General features: G+C 41.0%; 1 protein-coding gene and 1 long non-coding RNA gene across 2 annotated transcripts; one reads left to right on the top strand and one right to left on the bottom strand.

Annotated features, from left to right (window-relative positions):
• Positions 1 to 612: 612 nt before the first annotated feature.
• slx9 (SLX9 ribosome biogenesis factor) lies at positions 613 to 14,668 on the top strand. Its single transcript, XM_032556523.1, has 6 exons — positions 613 to 907; positions 1,510 to 1,627; positions 9,223 to 9,291; positions 12,223 to 12,394; positions 12,557 to 12,622; positions 13,559 to 14,668. The coding sequence occupies exons 1-6, from the start codon at positions 731 to 733 to the stop codon at positions 13,683 to 13,685; spliced, it is 729 nt and encodes a 242-aa protein (XP_032412414.1). The 5' UTR covers positions 613 to 730; the 3' UTR covers positions 13,686 to 14,668.
• LOC116715834 (uncharacterized) lies at positions 11,264 to 24,157 on the bottom strand. Its single transcript, XR_004338265.1, has 3 exons — positions 23,853 to 24,157; positions 21,324 to 21,336; positions 11,264 to 11,274 (listed from the first exon to the last, which is right to left on the bottom strand). It is a non-coding gene; the product is annotated as an uncharacterized LOC116715834 (long non-coding RNA).
• Positions 24,158 to 24,340: the final 183 nt, after the last annotated feature.

Raw genomic sequence — 24,340 nt, forward strand, 5'->3', positions numbered from 1 at the left:
TGTTTACATGTTGGACTGTGCTAGGTTCTAACCTATACTCACACAGTCCATGAGACAAACTGTGTTGTAACTATAAACTATGAAGAACCTCAAATTTTGTGTTCCAGTTTACATTGTAATTCAGCTTTGAAATTCTGGTCCAAGAAGACAATTTAATATTCTTTTGGCATCTCATCAGAAAACATAAATGGAAAACGTTCCACATACTTGTGAGCTAAAACATTCTTCAAAAGTATTATTATTATTATTATTATTAGTAGTAGTAGTAGTAGTAGTAGTAGTAGTAGTAGTAGTGTTACACATTCTGCCCTGTGACAACATTTTATGCTGGACATGCGGAACGTTTTTAATTTGTTTCCTAACGACGGAGCCAACCGTGACACAATTAGCGTTAAGTTGAACTCAACACAACACTTCCGTTAAATGTCGTCAAAATAAAAGATTTGTGCTTCTGTTACGGTTTTAGTATCTTTCTCGTTTCCAACTCGTGTTGCTAAACAAGTATTAAGCAAAAATATTATTCACTCTGAAACCGTCAGTAATAAATTTAGCTAATGTTTGTCTGAAGGATGTACATACACGACATTTAAAATGTAAAAACATGAACTTCCGATAGTTCAGACAGTCAGACCCCACGTGGTCTTCAACGCACCGTTGTAGAGTAGAAACGACAGGTCCAAGTAGTCTGGTCGACATAAAAGAAAAAGCTGGAGGTGCTGGAGATGTTAACATGGTTGGAAAGGTGAAACATGTCCGTCAGAAGCTCCATCAGGAGGCCGTGAAGCTCCACGGTCCCCACATCCTCACTCAGACCAGCGGGACGGAGCTGTCCCAAAGCCCGCTAGAGCTCCACAACACACCGGCGGCGCCACCCGTGGACAAAGAACCGACCCAAGGCGAAGGACAGGTCATACATCATCTGTCAGAATGTCAGGTTTTAAAAGTCATCTCCAGGAAAAGACCAAATATATTATATTGTTATAAATCAACTTAGTGAAACATCAAATGATATTCTGCTGAAATTGTATAACCGGGTTTGGAAAAAGGGAAAATACAAGCCTACAACCCGGGGAATTAAAGGCCTGTTGCATTAACTTCTAATATGTGCAAAAACAATGGAGGTTGTTATATAGAAAGTAAACAATATCTAGATGCTAAAGTAGTTTCAGAAAAGGAAGGAAATTTGTGGATCCGTCTGTGTGTGGACCATAAAATTAGTAAAGCACAGATAAACAGAAAGTATGGTGGCTGTACTTTTGATATAACGAGTGCCGACGATTATACAGTTATACAACAATGTGGAAGTGAGGACTGATGATCAAACTGTCCAAGTTGGTTGTTAAAGGTCGGATGTACAGGTGGTTAAAAAATTTATAAGAGGAAAACAAAAAATAGGATAAAACTGTTTAAGAAAATATATTAATGAAAATGGAGCCCCTCAAAGATTCATAATTAGCTCTTTTCTCTACAATGATAATAATGTGTTTTGATTTCATTACATTTTTCCAGACTATTTCTCAGAGCTTCTTTCCTTCTGGGATATTTGCTGCCACAAAGATTTCTGCTGAGTCCCTGGTCCAAACACTCAGCTTTGAGGAACGCCCACAAGTCCAACCCAGTAACACAGGTAAGATTGACGCTACCTTACCGAAGGACACTATTGCCAAATGTATTTTCTCACCAATCCAAATGATGGGAATCAGGTGTTCTAATCACTTCCAAGGTCACAGCTGTAAAAATTAAGCATCTATACATGCAGACTGCTTTTACAAACATTTGTGAAATAATTGACTGATCTCTCTCAGGAGTTCAGTCAATTCCAGCATGAAACTGTGATAGAATGCCACCTGTGCATCAAATCCAGTCATGATTGCACTGATTGCATGATTGCATTGCATATTGCACTTATGTGAGTGAGGGGTGGTGTAATCCCGGCCATGCTAACGTGAAGGAACAGATTTGTAGCCCGGATATTGAACTTCTGGCTGTGGGAATGCGGCCGTGTTATTTACCGAGGGAGTTTACGTCCGCCATTTTGATCGCTGTTTACATTCCCCCATCAGCTGATGCAGCGGCGGCCTGTGACGTCATCAGCTCTGAAACAGCCAAACTCCAGACTAAACACCCAGACGTTGTTATTGTCTTGTCTTGTCTCTATGCTGTAACTGCGAAGTAATTTCCCTGCTGGGATGAATAAAGTACTTCTATTCTATTCTATGATATTTATTTGTTTCTAAATACTCCACAGTCAACTGTTAGCTGTATTATAAGTAGAAGGAAGTGTTTGGGAACGACAGCAACTCAGCCACAAAGCAGTAGGCCATGTAAGTGGGGTCAGCGGACGCTGAAGCTCATAGTGCAGAGAGGTCGCCAACTTTCTGCAGAGTCAGTCACTGCAGACCTCCAAACTTCACATGGCCTTCAGATTAGCTCAGGAACAGTGCGCAGATAGCTTTATGGAATGGGTTTCCATGGTGACCAGCTGCATCCCAGTCATGCATCACCAAGTGCAATGCAAAGCATCGGATGCTGTGGTGTGTGGCCACTGGACTCTAGAGCAGTGGAGGCGTGTTCTCTGGAGTGACGAATCGCGCTTCTCCATCTGGCAATCTGATGGACCAGTCTGGGTTTGGTGGTTGCCAGGACAATGGTACTTGTCTGACTGTAAAGTTTGGTGGAGGAGAGATCATGGTGTGGGGTGGTTTTCCAGGAGCTGGGCTTGCCCCTTAGTTCCAGTGAAAGGAACTCTGAATGCTTCAGCATACCAAGACATTTTTTACAATTCCATGCTCTCAACTTTGTGTCAACAGTTTGGAGCTGGCCCCTTTCTCTTCCAACATGACTGTGCATCAGAGCACAAAGTAAGGTCCATAAAGACATGATGGAAGAATCTGGTGAGGATGAACTTGACTGGCCTGCAGAGTTCTGACCTCAGTCTGATAGAACAGCTTTGGGATGAATTAAAGCAGAGACTGAGAGCAGGCCTTCTCAGTGTATGACATGAACAATTTGCTTTTGGAAGAATAGTCAAAAATCCCCATAAACACTCCTAAACCTTGTGGACAGCCTTCCCAGAAGAGTTGAAGCTGTTCTAGCTGCAAAGGGTGGATCAACGTCATAATGAATCCTATGGGTTCAACATGACAATATGTCACTTAAACTCATATTTAAGTGACAGGTGAGCGAATCCTTTTGGTAATCTAGTGTATTGTCTCCTTACAACCACAAATCACAACAGATTTTACGTGATAGACCAACACAAATTGGTGCCTAACTGTAGTCCTATAGATTTTACACATATTTATAACATTTTCAACATTGTTTTTTCTAAGAAAAGACTGAAATCTGTGACTTGAAATTGTATTCAGCAAACCTAAATAAATCTAGTAGCCCTTGGATCAACCTAAATAAATCCAGAACTTCTGATAATCTTCAGAAATCACCTAGTTAGTAAAGAGTCCAGCTTGTTAAAGAACATTAGCAAACATCAACATCTGGTTAAGCGAGTCCAAATTCATCCATCCATCCATCTTCTTCCGCTTATCCGAGGTCGGGTCGCGGGGGTAGCAGCTTCAGAAGGGAGGCCCAGACTTCCCTCTCCCCAGCCACTTCTTCTAGCTCCTCCGGGGGAATCCCGAGGCGTTCCCAGGCCAGCCGAGAGACATAGTCCCTCCAGCGTGTCCTGGGTCTTCCCCGGGGCCTCCTCCCGGTGGGACGTGCCCGGAACACCTCACCAGGGAGGCGTCTAGGAGGCATCCTGACCAGATGCCCGAGCCACCTCAACTGGCTCCTCTCGATGTGAAGGAGCAGCGGCTCTACTCTGAGTCCCTCCCGGATGACTGAGCTTCTCACCCTATCTCTAAGGGAGAGCCCAGCCACCCTACGGAGAAAACCCATTTCGGCCGCTTGTATCCGCGATCTCGTTCTTTCGGTCATGACCCAAAGCTCATGACCATAGATGAGGGTGGGAACGTAGATCGACCGGTAAATCGAGAGCTTCGCTTTTTGGCTCAGCTCTCTCTTCACCACGACGGACCGGTACAGCGCCCGCTTGACAGCAGACGCTGCGCCAATCCGCCTGTCGATCTCCCGCTCCCTTCTTCCCCCATTCGTGAACAAGATCCCGAGATACTTAAACTCCTCCACTTGGGGCAGGACACCCCCCCTGACCCGGAGAAGGCACTCTACCCTTTTCCGGCTCAAGACCATGGCCTCGGATTTGGAGGCACTGATCCTCATCCCGGCCGCGTCACACTCGGCTGCGAACCGCTCCAGCGAGAGCTGCAGATCACGATCTGATGAAGCCAAAAGGACCACATCGTCTGCAAAAAGCAGAGATGAGATCCTAAGGCCACCAAATCGGATCCCCTCAACACCTTGGCTGCGCCTAGAAATTCTGTCCATGAAAGTGATGAACAGAATCGGTGACAAAGGGCAGCCCTGGCGGAGTCCAACTCTCACCGGAAACGAGCCCGACTTACTGCCGGCAATGCGGACCAGACTCTGACACCGGTCATACAGGGACCTGACAGCCCGTATCAAAGGGCCCGGTACCCCATACTCCCGGAGAACCCCCCACAGGGCTCCCCGAGGGACACGGTCGAACGCCTTCTCCAGGTCCACAAAACACATGTAGACTGGTTGGGCGAACTCCCATGCACCCTCCAGGACCCTGCCGAGGGTGTAGAGCTGGTCCAGCGTTCCACGACCAGGACGAAAACCACACTGCTCTTCCTGAATCCGAGGTTCGACTATCCGACGGACCCTCCTCTCCAGGACCCCTGAATAGACCTTGCCAGGGAGGCTTAAGAGTGTGACCCCTCTATAATTGGAGCACACCCTCCGGTCCCCCTTTTTGAACAGGGGGACCACCACCCCAGTCTGCCAATCCAGGGGAACTGCCCCCGATGTCCATGCGACATTGCAGAGTCGCGTCAACCAACACAACCCTACAACATCCAGAGCCTTAAGGAACTCCGGGCGGATCTCATCCACCCCCGGGGCCCTGCCACCGAGGAGCTTTTTAACCACCTCGGCGACCTCGTCCCCAGAGATTGGAGAGCCCAACCCAGAGTCCCCAGGCTCCGCTTCCTCAGTGGAAGGCATGTTGGTGGGATTGAGGAGGTCTTCGAAGTACTCTGCCCACCGGCCCACAACGTCCCGAGTAGAGGTCAGCAGCACACCATCCCCACTATAAACAGTGTTGGTGCTGCACCGCTTCCCCCCCCTGAGACGCCGGATGGTGGACCAGAATCGCCTCGAAGCCGTACGGAAGTCTTTCTCCATGGCCTCTCCAAACTCCTCCCACGCCCGGGTTTTTGCCTCAGCAACCGCCCGAGCCGCATGCCGCTTCGCCCGCCGGTACCCATCAGCTGCTTCCGGAGTCCCACAGGCCAAAAAGGCCCGATAGGACTCCTTCTTCAGCCTGACGGCATCCCTCACCGAAGGTGTCCACCAGCGGGTTCGAGGGTTGCCGCCGCGACAGGCACCGACAACCTTGCGGCCACAGCTCCGATCGGCCGCCTCGACAATGGAGGCACGGAACACGGTCCACTCAGACTCCATGTCCCCCACCTCCCCCGGGACGTGTTCGAAGTTTTGCCGGAGATGGGAGTTAAAGCTCCGTCTCACAGGGGATTCCGCCAGACGTTCCCAGCAGACCCTCACAACACGTTTGGGCCTGCCAGGTCTGACCGGCTTTCGCCCCCACCACCGGAGCCAACTCACCACCAGGTAGTGGTCAGTGGACAGCTCCGCACCTCTCTTCACCCGAGTGTCCAAGACATACGGCCGCAGATCCGATGAAACGATGACAAAGTCGATCATCGAACTGCGGCCTAGGGTGTCCTGGTGCCAAGTGCACATATGGACACCCTTATGCTTGAACATGGTGTTCGTTATGGACAATCCATGGCGAGCACAGAAGTCCAGCAACAGAACACCGCTCGAGTTCAGGTCGGGCGGGCCGTTCCTCCCAACCACGCCCCTCCAGGTCTCACTGTCATTGCCCACGTGAGCGTTGAAGTCCCCCAGCAGAACAAGGGAGTCCCCAGGAGGAGCACTCTCCAGTACCCCCTCTAAGGACTCCAAAAAGGGTGGGTAATCTGAACTGTCGTTCGGCCCGTAAGCACAAACGACAGTCAGAACCCGTCCCCCCACCCGTAGGCGGAGGGATGCTACCCTCTCGTTCACCGGGGTAAACCCCAACGTACAGGCGCCGAGATGGGGAGCAACAAGTATGCCCACTCCTGCCCGACGCCTCTCACCCTGGGCAACTCCAGAGTGGAAGTATGTCCAGCCCCTCTCAAGGAGACTGGTTCCAGAACCAGAGCCGTGCGTCGAGGTGAGACCGACTATTTCTAGCCGGAACCTCTCGACCTCACGCACTAGCTCCGGCTCCTTCCCCACCAGAGAGGTGACATTCCACGTCCCAAGAGCCAGTTTCTGCAACCGAGGATCGGACCGCCAGGGTCCCCTCCCTCTGCTGCCACCCATCCCACACTGCACCCGACCCCTTTGGCCCCTCCCACGGGTGGTGGGCCCATGGGAGGGGGGGCCCATGTTTCCTCTTCGGGCTGAGCCCGGCCGGGCTCCATGGGTAAAAGCCCGGCCACCAGACGCTCGCCATCGTGCCCCCCCTCCAGGCCTGGCTCCAGAGTGGGGCCCCGGTGACCCGCGTCCGGGCGAGGGAACACCAAGTCCAAAGTTTTCCTTCATCATTGGGGTCTTTGGGCTGCTCTTTGTCTGGTCCCTCACCTAGGACCTGTCTGCCTTGGGTGACCCTACCAGGGGCATGAAGCCCCAGACAGCATAGCTCCTAGGATCATTGGGACACTCAAACCCCTCCACCACGATAAGGTGGCAGCCCATGGAGGAGCGAGTCCAAATTGAAGAAGTCTAAATACCAGATGTTACTGTCTTACAGTTTGCTTGGCAGTTTGTGTTCCAGTTTTGGGATGTAATAATGTAGAGATTAGATCAAAGTTTTGTCAGGACGTTAGAAATTTTTCTAAACTATCCAAATGTGTTTAACAAGCTCACTCTCGAAAAAGATCAGAATTTTTATGCCATTAATACTCAGGACCTGGTGCAGCAGAAAACAGTTTCCTTCCTGATTTTCTCATCAGGAAGGAATCGCAACAAACAGGTACAGTCATTGTTGTAGTCAGGATAATGCTCTAATTGATCTTTTTCCAACTATATTATCTATGAAAAAAAAAGCCAACACATTTTAAAATCGATTTATTTAAATATTTAATTCCTGTGAATGCTCTGACTGGAAGAAACCAGCAGGGGCCGCCAGCAGGCTGGTCACTGAACCTATGGACTATTTGAGGGCTTCGTCTGAACTTAACTCCACACATTTCAACATCGCAATCAGCAGAAATCGTTCTTTTTAAGGGTGAAATTTTTCATAAATTCATCTGTTTTGCTCTGTCAGTGGGTTTTAAGCCACACTTTGATTCTATTCTTTGGGCAACTGTTTGGTTCTGTGTCTGGATTTTAGGATTCAAGATTATTGAATCCTTTGTTTTTAGGATTCAGTTGTCTTTATTGTCTTTGTGTCTTGTTTTTCTATTGCAAGTGCAACAGACGTTTTATCACAAAATTTCTATTGCACTTTCTTAAAACACCTCTCAAGATGAAGTGTGTGTGTTGAATTTGCTGGCAGTCCAGAGCTACAGACAGTAAACATGAAGTTGTTTCCTGATTAAGACCACTGCTTTAAAGAGTCAACATTCACAAGTGATGCTTAAATATAATGACGCCAAACACAACACAAGTCAAGTTGTTTGTGTGCACTTAGTGTGAAATGAGCTAGTGTGAAATAAAACGAGTTAATTTCATCCTGTGTACCAGAGCCTTCACTTTTACAACTCACAACCAGTGAACCTTCAATACACTTTAAATGCTATTTCTCTGGGGGTGTGCTGTGGTGGCGCAGGGGGTTAGCACGCCCCACGTTTGGAGGCCTTAGTCCTCGACGCGGACGTCGCGGGTTCGACAATTCCGGTCCCGGCGACCTTTGCCGCATATCTTCCCCCCTCTCCTCCCCCTCTTTCCTGTCTGCCTACTGTCACAAAAAAAAAAAAAAAATGCTATTTCTCTGTTTCTCTGTCATGCTGTTGATAAAGTGACAATTCTGAAATATGGTTCGTCATATTTCTTGTCTGGTGACTGTCAATGAAGACCTCTAGAGCCAATAAATATCTGTATTCCCAGTTTTTGGTTTCATTAATGAAACTGTGTACCAGTGATCTGTAGTGTTCCAGTCCAAACTTGACTCCATATGGTTTTAAAGCTCATCTGATTCTAGATGGTCCTCTTTGTGTTTCCTCAAAATGGCTAACTAAATAAATGGCCCAGACATGAAGCACATAAGCAGATTAAAGACTTTAATACGTCTTTAATTTGTGTCATTTTTTTACAATTCAAGGTGTGTGGGTTGGAGGGTCGCCTTGTGTCCATTCAGCCAGAATCACAGCAGCTATCCATTTCATCTAACAGTAGAAAGCTGACTCTCCTCATGGGAGCAGAGTGGTGGTAAATCCCCCCACCCCTCTCTTATCTATCCTGGTTTCTGTAGTCAGCATCAGATGCTTATCTTTACCTGTTCTGACTGCAAACACTTGTGTTGTTTGGTTCTGTGGTGGCAGATAAAAACCCAGCATGTGCAGAGGACTTAACTACTGGAATGATTTTAGTCTCAACCTGCTAAGTTTTTCCTACCACTCCTTTTTTATTTTATCCACCTCAATTATTACTTAACAGTATACTGAGTGTTTTTTTTTGTAAGTTTCTGTTAAAAAAGCAACATTGGGCAATATGAAATGCTGTATTTGCATAATAATTCATCTAGATAGGGATCACCGGCAGTTTTTGAGTTAATCGTCTTTTTTCTAAATTGAGTGAAAGTTGCTGAATGTTTGTAGTCCTGTTTACTTTTAATTGAAATTGAAAGAAAAAGTATGATTAAAACAGAAGATGAAAAGTTTGAATTCATCACTACAGCGTCCAGCTGCCTGTGCTCGCAGGTCAAATATGGACCTGCAGTATGTGGCCCAAACAAGATGATCTACAGACCTCCAAATGGCCCCTGTGCCACACTTTGAACCTTCTTTATCTAGATAATTGAGTGCAGGTCAGCTCCATTCTCTGCCCCTAGAAACCTCAACCGGGTTTTATATGTGCTACCATGTAACTGTAATACTGTTTCCACAGGACCAGTGGAGAAAAAACTCAAGTCAAAGAAAGAGAAGATGAAGGAAAGAAGAGAAAGATGGCTCAGCAGTAAGTTCATTAGCGCCTGAAGAACATGTTTCCACCACTGAGGACCTGCTGTTCTTCACGGAAAACACACATGCTTCAATGTCTGTCTTCATTCATAAAACTTTATTTCTCCACATTCAGCTGAAAGCAGATATTTACACAAACTTTTTAAGATTAAAATCAAGCAAAATATGTTCCTGTTTTAGCTACCATTCTATGTTTTATTTACTAAATGCCAGAATAATGATGACTTTCTTTAAATTCAAAGTTTTCCACATTATTTGCCGTTTAAATGATCTATCAGTGCAAACTGTAATCTAGTTTTTTATGTTGCTGTTTGAGTAATGGCTTCTTCCTCTCGGAGTGGCCTTTCAGCCTAGGACCTGATTCACTGTGGGTCCAAATCAGATGCAGTAAATGGCATTTGAAAGTTGTTGTCTGTTCTAATGTTCAGAAACTCCAGAAAAATGAATTTATCAAAACTTTGCAGTATGACCACAGATCCAAACTGCATGTGTCAGGAGAACAACCAGGGGTTGCTGAGCCGTTAGTGGTTATCTGTTTAGTAGTTTGAAAATTAGCACTGTTAGCACTAACTTAACATTCAGAAGTGTTTTCCTCTTCAGGATCCATCTATAAATGTGACACATGCTGACTGCATGAGTGGGTTTTGGATTCAGGACCGTTATTGTGTCTCAGTGTAATTATTGCTGCTCTCTGACTCTGCGGCCATCATCTCCAGTAATTGACATGAAGCCTGTAACCAAAGCCTTCTGCTGAGCCAATCAATTCCTCAGTAACACAACCCGCAGCTTCTTCACGCGTATAATTAGGTGCTAATGGCTGCTGCCTCAGACCTGCTGAAATCCGAGCCCGGCTCCACAGAGGACGCTTTTCCAGAATTAGGGAAGAAATTAGAAGGACAGCTTGTTCCAGGTTTCCTTGGTCTACAAAGAATGAATATATGAAAGGACAAAAGAAAAGCATGACTGACTCACCTAACAGTTTTATTGTGATTGACCTGAAATATTTATTAATTTTCTAGTAATTCAAAAAAAATTGCCCTCTTATAGTTGGGAAAATAAATATTTTATTTAGCTCTGATTTTTCAAGTTTCACCACTTACAAAGAATGGCGAGGTCTGTAAGCCTCATCGTAGGTAAAGAGAGACGACCTAGAAAAATTCAAATCATTTTTGAATAATTATCATTTTCACTGCTCTGTGCACAATAATGAGCAACAAAATCTTAAGTGATTTCAAAACATTCAAGAGAAAATATTCTTTGGGCAAACAGGACTTTTATCGATATTTACAAATAAGAAATTTTGTTAACTTAAAAATTAAGCCAGTTACTGACAAGAATATAAACTTAATGGAATTTTTTATTAATGCCTATAAATCAAAAATTAAAGGGAAAATTATTTCACTTATCTATAAAAACCTAATAGATCTCAAATAGATTCAACCCTACATATCAAAGCACGATGGGAAAGAGAGGGCAATAACAGGAGGAACGGACAATAATGTGGCGATACTGATGGACATATAATAAATCTCTACAATGGCAAGAAATTGGATGTAAAAATCTGGTAAGATTCTTTATCATACCTTCTCGGAAATGCCACTATGATGGAAATCCTTCTGCATGTTGGAGAAAATGTAGAAATCACAACACAAACCATTATGTCTTCTGACCAATCATAAAAGATTACTGAAAAGAGATAAATAATGCCTTACAAGACTTTCAAGCAGAACATTCCTTTGGAGATCAAGCTTATGTATTTTGGCATAATTCCTCAAGAAGCTTCAAAAAGAAACAAATATCTGATGACTATTTTATTAACAGCAAGTAAGAAAAACATTACAAGAAAATGGTTATCACAAGACAAACCAACTTTAGACGACTGGATCAACTAAACATGTTAAACATGTTAAATGTTTATACATTTAACATGTATAAAATGGAAAAAATAACAGTCTCTCAATGACAAGACTGAACATTTCTGTCAGTGGAGGCAGATTTGGGTAGATTATGTAAAACTTAAAAGATTTAATTTCATTTTTAGAGACCAAAGGTACTGACCAAATTAAATCTCCTCGACAATCCACTCTCCTATGACAGCCATACTTCATAATTATTTTATACTATGTTTTTGTTGGTGTATTTTTTTTGTGGTTTGCTTTTTACATTTCTAACTTAATTTTTTCTTTTCTTTGATTTCTTCTTTCACACTCTCTTTTACTCCTTATTTTATAATCTCTCTCAGGAAAGTGCAGTTACATTTTTGTTTTGACTGTTTCTAAAGAAGGAAAGGGAGAAAAAATGATTAAAATCAAAAATTAGATTTGGTTTGAAAAAAATAAATTAAAATAAAAATCAGAGATTTTATCTTTAAGACGTATCACTCAGCCCTGACAGGAATCTTTGTTTACAGCTGTTTCCTGTAGTTCCTTACCAGTTTTGCACATACTGTAGCAGGGATTTTGGTCCGTCTGTCCATACAGGGCTGTGGATACACTACATGAAAGCTCAGCTTCCTTCAAAGATTTTCTGTTGTGTTCAGGTGTGAGACTGGCTGGGCCACTCCAGAACCTTGAGATTCTTCTTGTGGAGCTTTACCTTCAAGGAGTAAAATGCTACTGGACTTTCTCATAGCTGTGTGTTTTTCAGTTCTTCAAAGAAGAAACCCTCCAGAATCCACAGTTTCACATTTAAAAAGTAGAACACATAATGGATTCATGTTTTAATCCTTTTAATAATAATAGTTCAGGATCAAGTCAACTGACTTGACTGAACTGACTTTTTGCTCACCAAGAAAAGATGCTACAGTAACTAGTTATGAAACAAGCATAAAACTGCTGTTTGGATCAGTTTCTTTTAGGGTCTACTGATTTCTGATGTTTCTAGCTAGCTTGTTTTTATTGCCATTGTTCTGTTTCTGTTGTCACAGAGATCAGCTTCATCAGGCAGGCCAAGGAGAAGCAGGCGGCGGAGGCCCGGCGGCGGGCCACCCCTGTGGTGGGAGACCTCAGGCCGCTGGTGGACGCCCTGCCGGAGCTCTGCCAGCTCATTAGGCCCCCTGCTGCCTTGGGATCCCGTCGTAAGACAAGGAAGAACAAAACGTAAGTTACAGTTCAGGGCTTATTCTGTTCAGCTCTTAACGACAGGTCCAAGAAAGAGCAGGAAGATTCATCAGAAGAAATCCAAACTTCTCTTCAGACCCTTCTAAATCAGAGAAGTTTGTGAGATGTGTCACTGTAACATGTTTTGTTCTTCTGTTTCAGGCCCATGAAGAGGCCTGAGCCGACAGACTTCAGCCAGATGAAGCAGTCCCAGAAGCGGAAACTGCTGTAAGCATCGCTTTTCTGTTCGATGATGACAGTTATTCTCAAACCCCCTAGTGGTCCGGAAGGCTTTGCATTTGCTGTAACATGATCTTAAAGTGTGTACAGTTAGCTTACCTAAGGATTGTGTTTAAAAATAATAATGAATAAGCGGCTTATATTCACTCAGAAGAAAAGCTGAGTACACCAGTGGAAAGAAAACAAAACCCAGACTGCTTGCATGATTGGAAGAATTTATGTCTGCAGGAATATTTTTCAGTTTCTTTTTGTGGGTGAGTGGCAGAGTGTTTGTTTTTAGAACAGACCTAGACTGTGGCCAGGTCTGACCCTGACCGCTGTGCTGAGTGTGATGTGACAGTGACGAGGCAGTGAGCAGCGCTGCGCCCCACGCTGACTAACTATATCTTAACATCTCAAATAAAACAATTATTCAAATTGAGCTTTCTTAGGGCTAAAAGAAAATATTTGTTTCTGCTATAGCAAATTACGTCTATGTTTTTATATTGCTTCTAATTTATAAATGACTCTAAACCTTTAGTAATGCACACAGCACTTGTAATAAATAACTTCTTTTTACTTTTAGGAGTTTTTCATCATTGTGAAACTTAGAATCTGTTCTTTCAGAATCTGTAAATAAGTCAAAACACCCGGAGTAACTCTCTCATGGTTCTGTTGTGGCCAGACACATTTACAAAATAGCATCACTCTTCTCATTAGGACGAACAAAGAAGACAACAATACGGCAGTTAAGAGGCTAATATTTTAACTTTAGGTTATATATATTAAGATGATGTGTTATTGTAAGGGCGATTTCAATTTAGGTGGTTCATGAGTGTTTGTTAAATTGGTAGAGTGATTTTCAGCCTGAAAACTTTTGTTAAACGCTGGATTAGGGACAAAGGGCTAGGTTACCGAGGGTCAACCTGTTCTCTGCTTCCACAGGGAAACCGAGAGAAGCCGCTTCAGCGATGCAGTCAGGATACTCTCCGGCAAACAGAACCCACTGCTGGACATTGGAGAGCAGCTTAAGAAGAGGATGAGGCATGAGGAAGAGCAGGGCCCCAGTTAGTAGCAGCTGGACTCTCAGACTGGACCACCTGATGACTGTAGCTTTCTGCTTTCCATTGTGACTCTGAGTATTTTTCAAAAATAAGCTTCCAGCAAGCATCCACTTCTGCTTGTCTCTCTCAAACATCCTTAGAGGGTCTTCTTGTTATTTTGTTGTTCACCAATAACAGTTCTCCATGTGCTGGAGCCATCATCGTCCACAAAGAAGTTCAGCATCTAAATTTGTTCCTCTGGAAATGTCATGTTGAACTTCTTCATGGCTGGAAGTTCTAAGACCCTGAGCAGGGTCTGGGTGGTTAGCTGTGGTTAGATCAGAGGTAAGACAAACCTAATCAATAGGAGCTTCAGGGCTCATGTGGACCATTAGTGCTCATTAATAATGGATGCTACAGGAAGAGCATAGGCTCAAATAAAGTCATTAGAGCAAACATTGAATTTCTGAACTTTCAGCTTGCTAACATCTGACTATGTTGTGTTATGTTGTCATTTTGGTATGATTGGAAGCTTCAACAACAGATTTTATTGGGGTTTATGTTGAGTGGTGATGGTATCTTAAGCCAGTGTATCTCAGCCCTGGTCCTCCAGGCTCACTGCCCTGCATGTTTTACGTGCTTCCTTTCTTCAGCCCAACTGATTTGCTGAACTACAATCACCTGAATCAGGAATACTAAGGCAGGGAGCTAGCTAAAACATGCAGGGCAGTGTGACTTGAGGACCATGCTTGGGAAACACGGTCTTTAAACACTCCACAACTTTCTCTCTGCTGTCTGTTTTCACATAAAGTCCACTGAAGTTTGGAAAACACACAGAATCATGGCAATAAACTAATGAACATGTGTTTTTTTTTAAACTCATTTGTATAAGACGTGATGCAGCTATGTTGAATGAAGCTGAAGTGATGATCAACACCTTACTCAAACGATGATGATGATGGTGGTGAGAGGGGCTTTAAGAGTAAACAAGTGAATAAAGGAGTAGCTCATTGATGAGGGCCTGGCTGGAGTCATTTCCACTGAAACTGAAGTATGTTGGGATTGTGCTCCTGAAAAATTAGAGTTTAGATTTATGGCCTGAACCCAGCTACAAATTTGGCTCCAGCTTTAATAAGCCTACAACATACAGAAAGCCAAACAAGAATGAGCCAAGTGAAGTAGTGTTAATCTTCCTATTATAGTCTAAATAGAGAAGTAGGCAGCTTACCCTGTTGGTGAAAGATAAAAATTAAGGTGAAGATGTTCATTAGACTTTAACATAATTAGCAATAGTGACCCCACAGTTGTCAACTCAATAATTTTCTTGCTTCATTGAGCAACATTTCAGTAAAAAAAAAGATATTGCCCAAAATCGGAAGGTTAAGCTTTTTAAAAGATCAATGATCGGCCAGAAAACTGCATTCAGTGCAGCCCTAGTTAAAATTTGATCAGCCTTATTTCTGTTTTACCTTAGGTCAGTTCTTAGCTGTTTTAGCGCATGCTCATTTCTTCCCAATGCCTAATTATTTGTTAAATTCATTTTACAAACAAATTTAACAAATATTTATTTGTAAAATATTTGTAAATATTTTTACCATTCTCTCCCCTCACACCTGCAACCCATTTCTAATCAGCCATCCGTTCCTTGTTCTGTAAATCAAGCTTCCCAGTATATATGTCATTTATTCAGTCTCGCTGTGCTGGCCCCTCCCACTATGTTCCTGTTACTTCCCTGTAAAAATCTTTCTACCCCTGATCCCTGTTTTTGTTCTGCTCTGGCTTTGAGTGTGTGTGTGTGTGTTTGTTTGTAATACCTTGTGGGGACCATTGTCCTGACACATACTACGGTGTGGGAACCCACTGCTCCTTGTGGGGACCAAAGCCTGGTCCCCACAAGGGGAAACGCTGTTTTGGGGTTGGGGGTCAGATTTAGGACTAAGATGAAAATTGAGTTTTGGTTAGGGTTAGGTAAGTAATGGTTAGGGTTAGGATATGGATTAGTTTTAGGCTGTAGAAATGAATGGAAGTCAATGGAAAGTTCCCACAAAGACAAACAATGCAAACGTGTGTGTGTGTTTTTGTTGTTGTTTTGTTTTGGGTTTTTTAAGTCTTTGTTCTTCATCTTTTTGTTAAATATTCATGCCTCTGCTTCTCCTACATTTGGGTGTTACTCCACCACAACATCATGACATTTCCATTTCAAACGTGCACAAAACTTTCTCAATTTTCCACTAATGGAAAAAACCCCACAATTTTGCAATTGCTATGTTTCTACTAAATAAGAGACTCAATTAAATCATGCGTGAATAAGTTTGTTCATGTGATTAATAATTAGAAAACATGTTCCTCTTTTCTGCTAGTAGTATCATCTGGTTGTTCATACTCAACCTCCAGTTGATCATATTTTGTTACAACCAAAGAACCACCGCGTCCTTGCGCAAATATTTTTTTTAATCAAAAAACCTTTTTTTGAAATTGATATGTTTCCATTAAGCACATTTATTTTTGTAATTCCAATTTCTGCAGCTTTTCTTCCCAATGCAACAAGCTCCTTATGCCTGGGAGAGGAGATGTATCTACTGTATGTGGCGTTTTGAAAAAATCATAGTGAGCAGTTTTACAGGGCAGCTATGGATTCAACACTTTCAAATGACTCAACTTTTGATCAACTGTTAGACCTCTGGTGCAGCCAGCTGCGTTTCGTCCTGTTAGTCCAGTCCTACAAATAAGCTGCTGTCTAATCAGACACACTGCTGCTTTATCCTCCCACCCCTTTTCTTCTCATCCGGTCTCCTCCTCTCCAGTCCTCTCAGATAAGACAGGCAGGTCCTGGAGGAAAGAGAATGAACCAGCCGGTGCTGGGATCTACAGAGCATCTGGAACCTCCTGCACACAGTAAGTACCAAAGCATGGCTTACCTCTGTAGTAGTGGTTCTGGTTCTGAAGACTACTTGTCCAGATTGTGCAGTCGGACTCACATATGTGAAAATTAAGCCTGAACAATGTTCTGGAATTGAACTGACAGCTCAGTGCGTGTTCTACTTAATGTTCAGATGACTCTAAAAGAACTTTATTCTGCGTTGATCCACCACAGAGAGCAGCAGTATTTACTGAACCATCCAGCTGCTGTGCCGATAAAACAAACCTGTTGGACTTAACCAAGAAAAGCTGGAATCCTTTTTATTGCATTCCTGAAGATAAATAAACACTTCAGTGAATTTATTACAAGTCATTTCAATAAAATATTTTTATGTAATTAGCTTAGTTGAGTGATTTGTTTAGATGAATCTAAACTGACACACATTTTTTCCTTGCTTAAAAAAAGGCAAATTGGAAATAATTCAGCAGGTCTATTAAAAAGCTGAGCACAGCAGAGCGACGATTAAACTCACCACCTTGTTAGATTCCTACTGTTACAGCTTTACAGCATAATGATGAGAACAACAATGGCTGGTGACATTTGTATAAAAACAACTGAAAGATTGATAAAAAAAGTGGCTTATGTGACGGTTTTAGTAGGTGCTGTTTTAAATAAAGTTCAAATTAAATGTAGACGGAGTAGAACTGTGACTTGACAAGAAGAAAACACCATCATAACCATTATATGATGTACATTTAGGCAGATTCTTGGTATTTTATAGCTAAATTTGTGTATTAAAATGACTTTAAAAAGGAAAGAAAAACAAAAGTGAACCGCAGCATCAGAGCAGTGGCATCATCGTAACAACTGCACAGGAGGTGTATTTACAAAGGATTTTCCAACTAATATATGATTAAAAGTGACAACTATTAAAAGAAAATATGCTGATAGTGATCTGATAAAAGAAAGTACTGATTTGTTTGTTTCTAATAAATCCTTTTGAACGTATGTTTCCCCCGATGGAACCAAAATGGCTCCAATCTGCAGATGAGAACTATTTACAGACTTCACCTTTAACATGAATGATTCAGGGCAGCTCATCAGGATGGGCTCAGGGTTATATATTGTTTTGTTCAATAATTTCCATATATAAATCATATTTTAGGGGGAAATTTGTATCTGTGTATCAGATGTAAATCTTAAAGATAAACATTGAAAAGTCACCTGAGTGTTAAGCTCAAAATTATTCATATTCCCATCAGATATAGGATTTTAATTTAATTTAATTAGTTGGTAGAGACAATCCACATTAATTAACAGTTTTGTAAATGTGCCAGAATTAACCTAAAGGCTGTCAAAGGTTCGCTAAAAACAACCAAAAGTTATTCAAATAAAATTTAAATTAACTACACAAATTTAGTAAATAAATGCAAACAGTAAATACACAAAAGGGAAACTACAACACAGTTATTATAAAAAGCATTAGTAATAATTAAAACTAAATTAATCTACTTTCATTTAATCAAAAAGTGTCTCTGAGGCCTTTGTCTGTTCAAGATAATAAAACAGATAAATAAATATTTATCTGTTTTTATTAAAACATGTCATGTTTAAAGTGATTGTCAAGCTTCTAAATAATCAGAATAGGTTTTATTGGTATTAAAACATTTAATCTCTTCCAATAATTTGCATAATTTATCTTTGCTAATGAGCTGGAAATCTGTAAGGCTGGAAAGCCTCCTTACCATCACCCTAATCTTAAAATGTAAAAGAAGGGTCCCGAAACAACAGAATTTCATCTGAGTATATGTTTTGAAAATAATAAAAATCATGGAAAAGTTGGTTTTGTAATTTTGTGTCAGCAAAGGAAAAAGCAAGAAGGTACAGTAATATAAATGAATACATTTACAGAAATAAAAATATTTATACAAATAAAGTTCAAGAACTGATGTCATTAACAGATTTAGTTTTTTCATTATATTTATTTCATTTATTATTTGTGATGTTAAAATGTTATTTTTGTTTTGACAATTTAATCTTTATGGAATGGAGATGCAGCAAGGCCAAGTTCAGGAAGTTGCAGGAGCAATCTACACTTTAAACACTTCAGTTCAGACAGTTAAAAGGAGCCAAAGTAGCACTTATTTCATTTCATGGTTGATCATTTGTTTTCAGCCTAATAAAATGTGATGATTTTATTAAAGAACAGCATCATGGTCAAACTTATCCAGAAAGGAGCCTGGATTTATTTCAGTTTTATGGTCATAGGATTGTTAAAAAGTTCTCAATGAGCATTTATGCATCGTTTCTCCAAAAGCCTTAAGTTTCAACATCTGGATGTTCTGCAGTGTGAATGTGTGTCTATGACCGTGTAATAATAATTTAAAACACTGAAGCAAAAATGCCAAATTCAGTCTGGCAAAAAGGTTAAAAGTGAAAGCAATTACAAACATTGTGTAAAAGGATTTTTTTAGACAAAATAACATTTTGGATTTCTGATGACCAGAGAGATGAAGATCCAGTCCCACCGGGCCTAACTTTTAACATATTTTCCAATGTCAAGCTGTATATATATTTGAATGTACTTTTCCCACAAGAGTCATAATCCTTCAAGAGGTTGTTAAGGAGACATTTTGAGTTAAAGCAAGTTTTAAGTAAGTCATACATTAAAACCTCTGGATAGACAGCAAGACAAACAAAGGTCACATGACCTGCATATGTGTTCATAGGGGAAGTATGTTTGTGTAATTGGGATGAGTCTAAGGAGATCATTTGAAATATCAAGAATATCTTTTTTTTGTTTTAAGTTGTTTTTTTTCTCATTCTGCCCAGTAATGATGAAAACACGGACATTCTTCCAAGAACACCATAAAGCTCACTTTTACATTCTTCAATCTTTAGGTCTGAAGTTTCACATGACGTTGGAACAACTGAGTTGACAGAACTGAATGTAGAACTACGTAGATTAGGGTTCTGTGTAGAGAAAAAAATGAAATGAAAAATCAGATGTGAGTTCTGTTGCTCCAGAGGAAACAGGAAGTACTCTGTGTTAGCAGGTTTGTCTGCTTTGCTATGTGAAGGATAATTTCAACAGAATATTTTATTTTAACTTTAGTCACTTCAAATCACTGTAGTTCTGATCAACTCTACTAAATCTTACACATCTGTTGACTAAATTTAACTGACTACAATTAGTCACAGTGGGATATTTTTAGGGCAAAATTACTTCATTAAAGAAGATTTATTCTCAAAAAATGTTTCTTCTGGATTGGATGGAGATCGAATTATATTTTATAAAACACTGGTACACAGATTAACTTTTAGTTTCTAATGTTATTCCATCTGTACTTCAATGTTGTTGACAAATGAGAATCCCAAATCAGATTCAAACTAAAAATGAAAAATATAAGCAAATCAGATCAAAGAAGTAATTGCGTTTGCTGGACTCTGCCTGAATAACATTCATATTTATGGAATGTGAGCATTTTTCTTGCAAGTATCACATTGCTGTGAAATACTCCAAATGAAATTGCTGTACTTGTGCTGTAGAGTGACTTTAAAATATTTGACAAAAATAAAAATGTAGCCCGGGAAGCTGAAATATCTGCAATTTGCAACCTGTTAAAACAGCTAATTTATGTTAACTTGCTGTTTCTCAATAAGTGCGTTACATGATGGTAAGGACTTATTTATAGGCTATTTATTTTATTAATTATTTTTTGCAACAATCTAGATAAAATGTCCTGGCAGTTTATGCATATTTTTATTTTATAAGTTTGAGGTTTAAATTGAGATTTATAAAACTCTTTGAACTACTACTGTTGTTAAAAAGCACCTTAGTTCAAAATCTTTCCAAACTGAATGCTGCACATCTCATAAAGCGGCATTTTTAAAATCAGTAGACAAGTTTTGATTTCATTATTCAATTAAAAACAAATGCTAAGTCAGGTCGCTCCTTTAGTAACCGTTGAAAAGCCCTGACTCAACTCTGCGTTTTACTACAGCTTCTGCAGCTGTTCCATCAATATTGCATTTGCCGTCTGTGAGACGCTGACTGGAATATTTCTGCAGTCCTTCGTTCAGTCAGCATTTCCTCTTGGGTTTTTCCCGTTTCTTCGTGTTTTATTACTCTAACGAGTTTCCATGCTTCCAGAAGCAGGATTTATGTCTCTCTGCTGCTTTATGAAACCCAAAGAGCAACTCATAAACAGCAGTCAGGTTATCAGCATTTCTCTCTGCGATTTCTTCCTCCTGTCCTTCTGATGTCCTCACTGAGCCTGAGCTCAGTGCTGCCTCCTGCTGGAAACTTTGCCCATATCAATTTTATTAATGGGACATGCCAATTTCAAGTTATAAGCATAAACAATTATTTTCTACCATAGCGCCTCCTGCAGGTGCACATACCTGAATCTGTGTATCTGGGTAGCAGTTTGTGTCCTGATAAAAGTTGTAATAAGCTGCAGTATGAGTTTCAGCGGAGAAGAACATATAATAAGAAAAATGGAAAAACGTAGTGAAAACAGCAGGCGGACGGCCGTCTGCTGGATTCCACGGCCTCAGAACCCTAATGACTGTAGAACCAGTGGAACAAACATCCCACTGGTATACTGCCATTACTTTGAAAGCATAGTATATAGTTACTGAAGTTGTAACAATGGCCAAAATGTGCATTATCTATAATAAATCAGATTTCTATGAAAGTACATAACCTGGAAGGAGAAAATAATATTTGTAGATGAACAAAAGCACGAGTTAAATGCAAACTACCAAATTAGACTTAAAATATCAATTTTTTTGGGGGGTGAACTTAGTTTCTATTGCTACATGTGATAAAGTCCAATCGATGTCTGAGCTGAAAGGCCACTCAGACAGGAAGAAGACATTATTCCACCAACAACAGAAGAAGCCAGATTACAGTTCTTTAATGTCCTTTGGGACAAAGACCCAAGTTTCTGGTCTGGTGAAAGTAATTCTAGAATTTGGACCATTAGTTGGATTTGGAGGGGAAAAGATGGCAACTTGTCGGCCTCTGACAATCTAAGCCTAACTGCAGCCAAGCCTAAAAGTATTCATACCCCTGGCAGAATTAGATTTAAAATTCTAATTTGAATAAGACATTTGTTTCTGACAGAAAATCAGACAGAGGTCTCTCAGATCATAAGGTTTGAAAAAAGAACAACAAACAAACTGGAACTCTAACAATTGTGATGTCTGCTTTAAAGTTAAATGTTCATTTTTATATCGTATAAGAGCAAACCATTTGTTTGCTAAGATTCACCCCTAAGATTTAGGGGTGATTGGACTTTATCGGGTTCTGGAGTTATTATGCCATCATATGAATGGTACCATGTTTACCTTCACTTTTCTCCATGGCATACCTGTACAGTCTCCTGTTTTGGCCACAAAGTATCCTTCCTTAACCCCTTTTCCCGCCGTGCTCTCGTATTAGTATTTATTGTGCGAGGTAAGTGTGTGTGGCCAGACACACACACTTTGACTCCGCTGCTTCCATCAAGACAGACGTTTTCTAACGCGGGAAGAGACAACCAATCAACCAGTTTCATTCAAGAGTTCTCTGGGGACTCGTTCAGAGGAGCTGCTGTCCAGATAAAAGCTCCCAGCATGTAGAGAAAATCCTGAAGGACAAGACACTGATGCATCTATATGAAGAGAACTCCAAACATCTGTCAGCCAGGGGACAAAAATGAAGAAGATCTTAGAGCCTTCTAGCTTTATGTATAGCCAGCTAGATGTTTGTTGGCTGTAAGACTTGGATGACATTTTGTGGACTAAGAACAGCATCCTATCAGAACATGATAAAGGAATGCAAAAGGAGACATTTATTTATTTAGAATCACCTGCCTGTGTTCTCCAACAGATTCATTTCTGAACTTTGATTGGGCAGCTCCAAAACATTAATATTACTTCTTGTCAGATGAAACATATTGTTCTGATTAAAAGATCAATATGTTGATGTATGAATCATTTGTACTGAACTGAATGATTTAGTAGTAAAAGCATTGGGTTAATTCCCTTCACACATACTGTGTGAAGTTGCGTGACAACCCATTCCTAATCCACAGGGTTAAATAGAATGTATGCACACCCTGCCCAGCTATTGCAACTTCAGGAACTCTGGAAAGGGTTGTAACAGATTTAGGGGTGTCTGTATGAACGTTTTGACCATCTTTTCAGAAGTGCATATGTGAGGTCAGGCACTGATGTTAGACAAGAAGGCGTAGCTCACAGTCTCTACTGTAATTCTATAAGGTTGAGTTCAGGAATCTGTGCAGAACAGTCAAATTCCTTCACACCAACCTTGCTGATCCATTTATTTGTGGACTGGTGCTCAGTTATGTTGGAAGAGGAAAAGATCATCTCCAAACTGTTCCAACAAAGGTTGGAGAATGAAGCTGTCCAAAATATTTTGGTATGATAGAATGACTAAGAGTTGCTTTCATTGGAACCAACAGAGTGAGCCCAACCACTGAAGGACATGCTCCCATGGTAGTCTTCCCTCCACCAAACTTTAGAACTGACACACTGAGATCAGGCAAATCCTGTCAAATCAAAATTCACAGAGTAACAAACAGCTTGTTGTGTGGAAGAATGGAACAATAATGCAGTATTAACAAAGTAGGATATTTGTTGGCAAAAAACCCCACAACAAAAACATATCAACGGTCCTAATAATCTTATCAGAGCAGCAGTGTCAGCATTTACAGTAAGTACAGAAACTCATCTACAAACTTCAATAAATCTGCACAAACTGATGCAGTTCAGAGTTGGGACTTGTTGGTGTGAACAGTAGGTGGAGCAATTTCTCCAGTTACACTACTGTATTCAAGTGTGACACAGCAGGAGGCTGCTGTCAGACGTTTCCAACTTTAAACAAACATAAACTTCAATGGTTTGCACGGATTTTGTGAAAAAAAAACCCTGAATGGTGTTGCATGCATTTTTATTTAGCCAGCCTGATTCAATGCTTTGTGGAAGCACATTTTGCTGCAGTCCCAGCTGCAGTTCTCTGGAGTCTGTCTCTACAATTTTTGAGCATCTATTGACTAAAATTTTGGCCAATTGTTCTCAGTGAGATTGTTTGGAGAACAGATGTTAATCTCAGTTTTTAGCTCTTCCCACAGATCTGGTCATTTTATGTCTGGACTTTTCCCAAATCACACATCTGCAATGTACCGACTGGTTTCTCTGTACAAGAGAATCTTAAAGTTCATTAGAAAAATAATCTTTTGTCTCAAGTATTGAATAAGGTACATCAAACTTATAATCTGTTTTTTTTATATTTTTTATCCATAACTTTATTTGTAGACTAGCCTACTGTTGTAAAAAAAAAGATATTTCCAAGCACTGTTCAGGTAAAATCACTCAATCAAGTTTATTCATGAATTGTGCACAACTCAGAAAGCTCGTAGGACAATCAAGCAACATAATTACTAATTAAAAAAGACATACAATTAAAAGCTGGGAGAGAGTACATGTCAAATTGGCAGAGATTTTCAAAACGTTTTACAATTTGGATCAAATTACATAGCATCACTGGGTATCACTCTATCACTTTATACCTATTTTTCAGGTATAAAGATCAAAAAAATATATAGCGTCTCCATCTTTATATAGTTGACATCAAGCAAGTCTGCACGGAAAGCTCCGCCAGGCAGAGACAACGCATGAGTTTTATACAAAGGGATAAGGGATCCTAAGCATGGGAAACAGACTGCTTCCCATGCAGCTGGGAAAAACAACGTCCAACCTTGTACATGTAACCCAAATAGCTTGAACTTGGTGGGAATATACAGGAACTTAGAA

This window comes from Xiphophorus hellerii, chromosome 24, assembly GCF_003331165.1.
Source record: "Xiphophorus hellerii strain 12219 chromosome 24, Xiphophorus_hellerii-4.1, whole genome shotgun sequence".
NCBI lineage: Eukaryota > Metazoa > Chordata > Actinopteri > Cyprinodontiformes > Poeciliidae > Xiphophorus > Xiphophorus hellerii.

Coding starts and splice junctions, on each gene's coding strand:
- slx9 (XM_032556523.1), top strand. CDS start 731: ATGGTTGGAAAGGTGAAACATGTCCGTCAGAAGCTCCATCAGGAGGCC. Junction 1,628..9,222: donor AGTCCAACCCAGTAACACAG/GTAAGATTGACG, acceptor CTGTTTCCACAG/GACCAGTGGAGAAAAAACTC. Junction 12,395..12,556: donor AAGACAAGGAAGAACAAAAC/GTAAGTTACAGT, acceptor CTTCTGTTTCAG/GCCCATGAAGAGGCCTGAGC.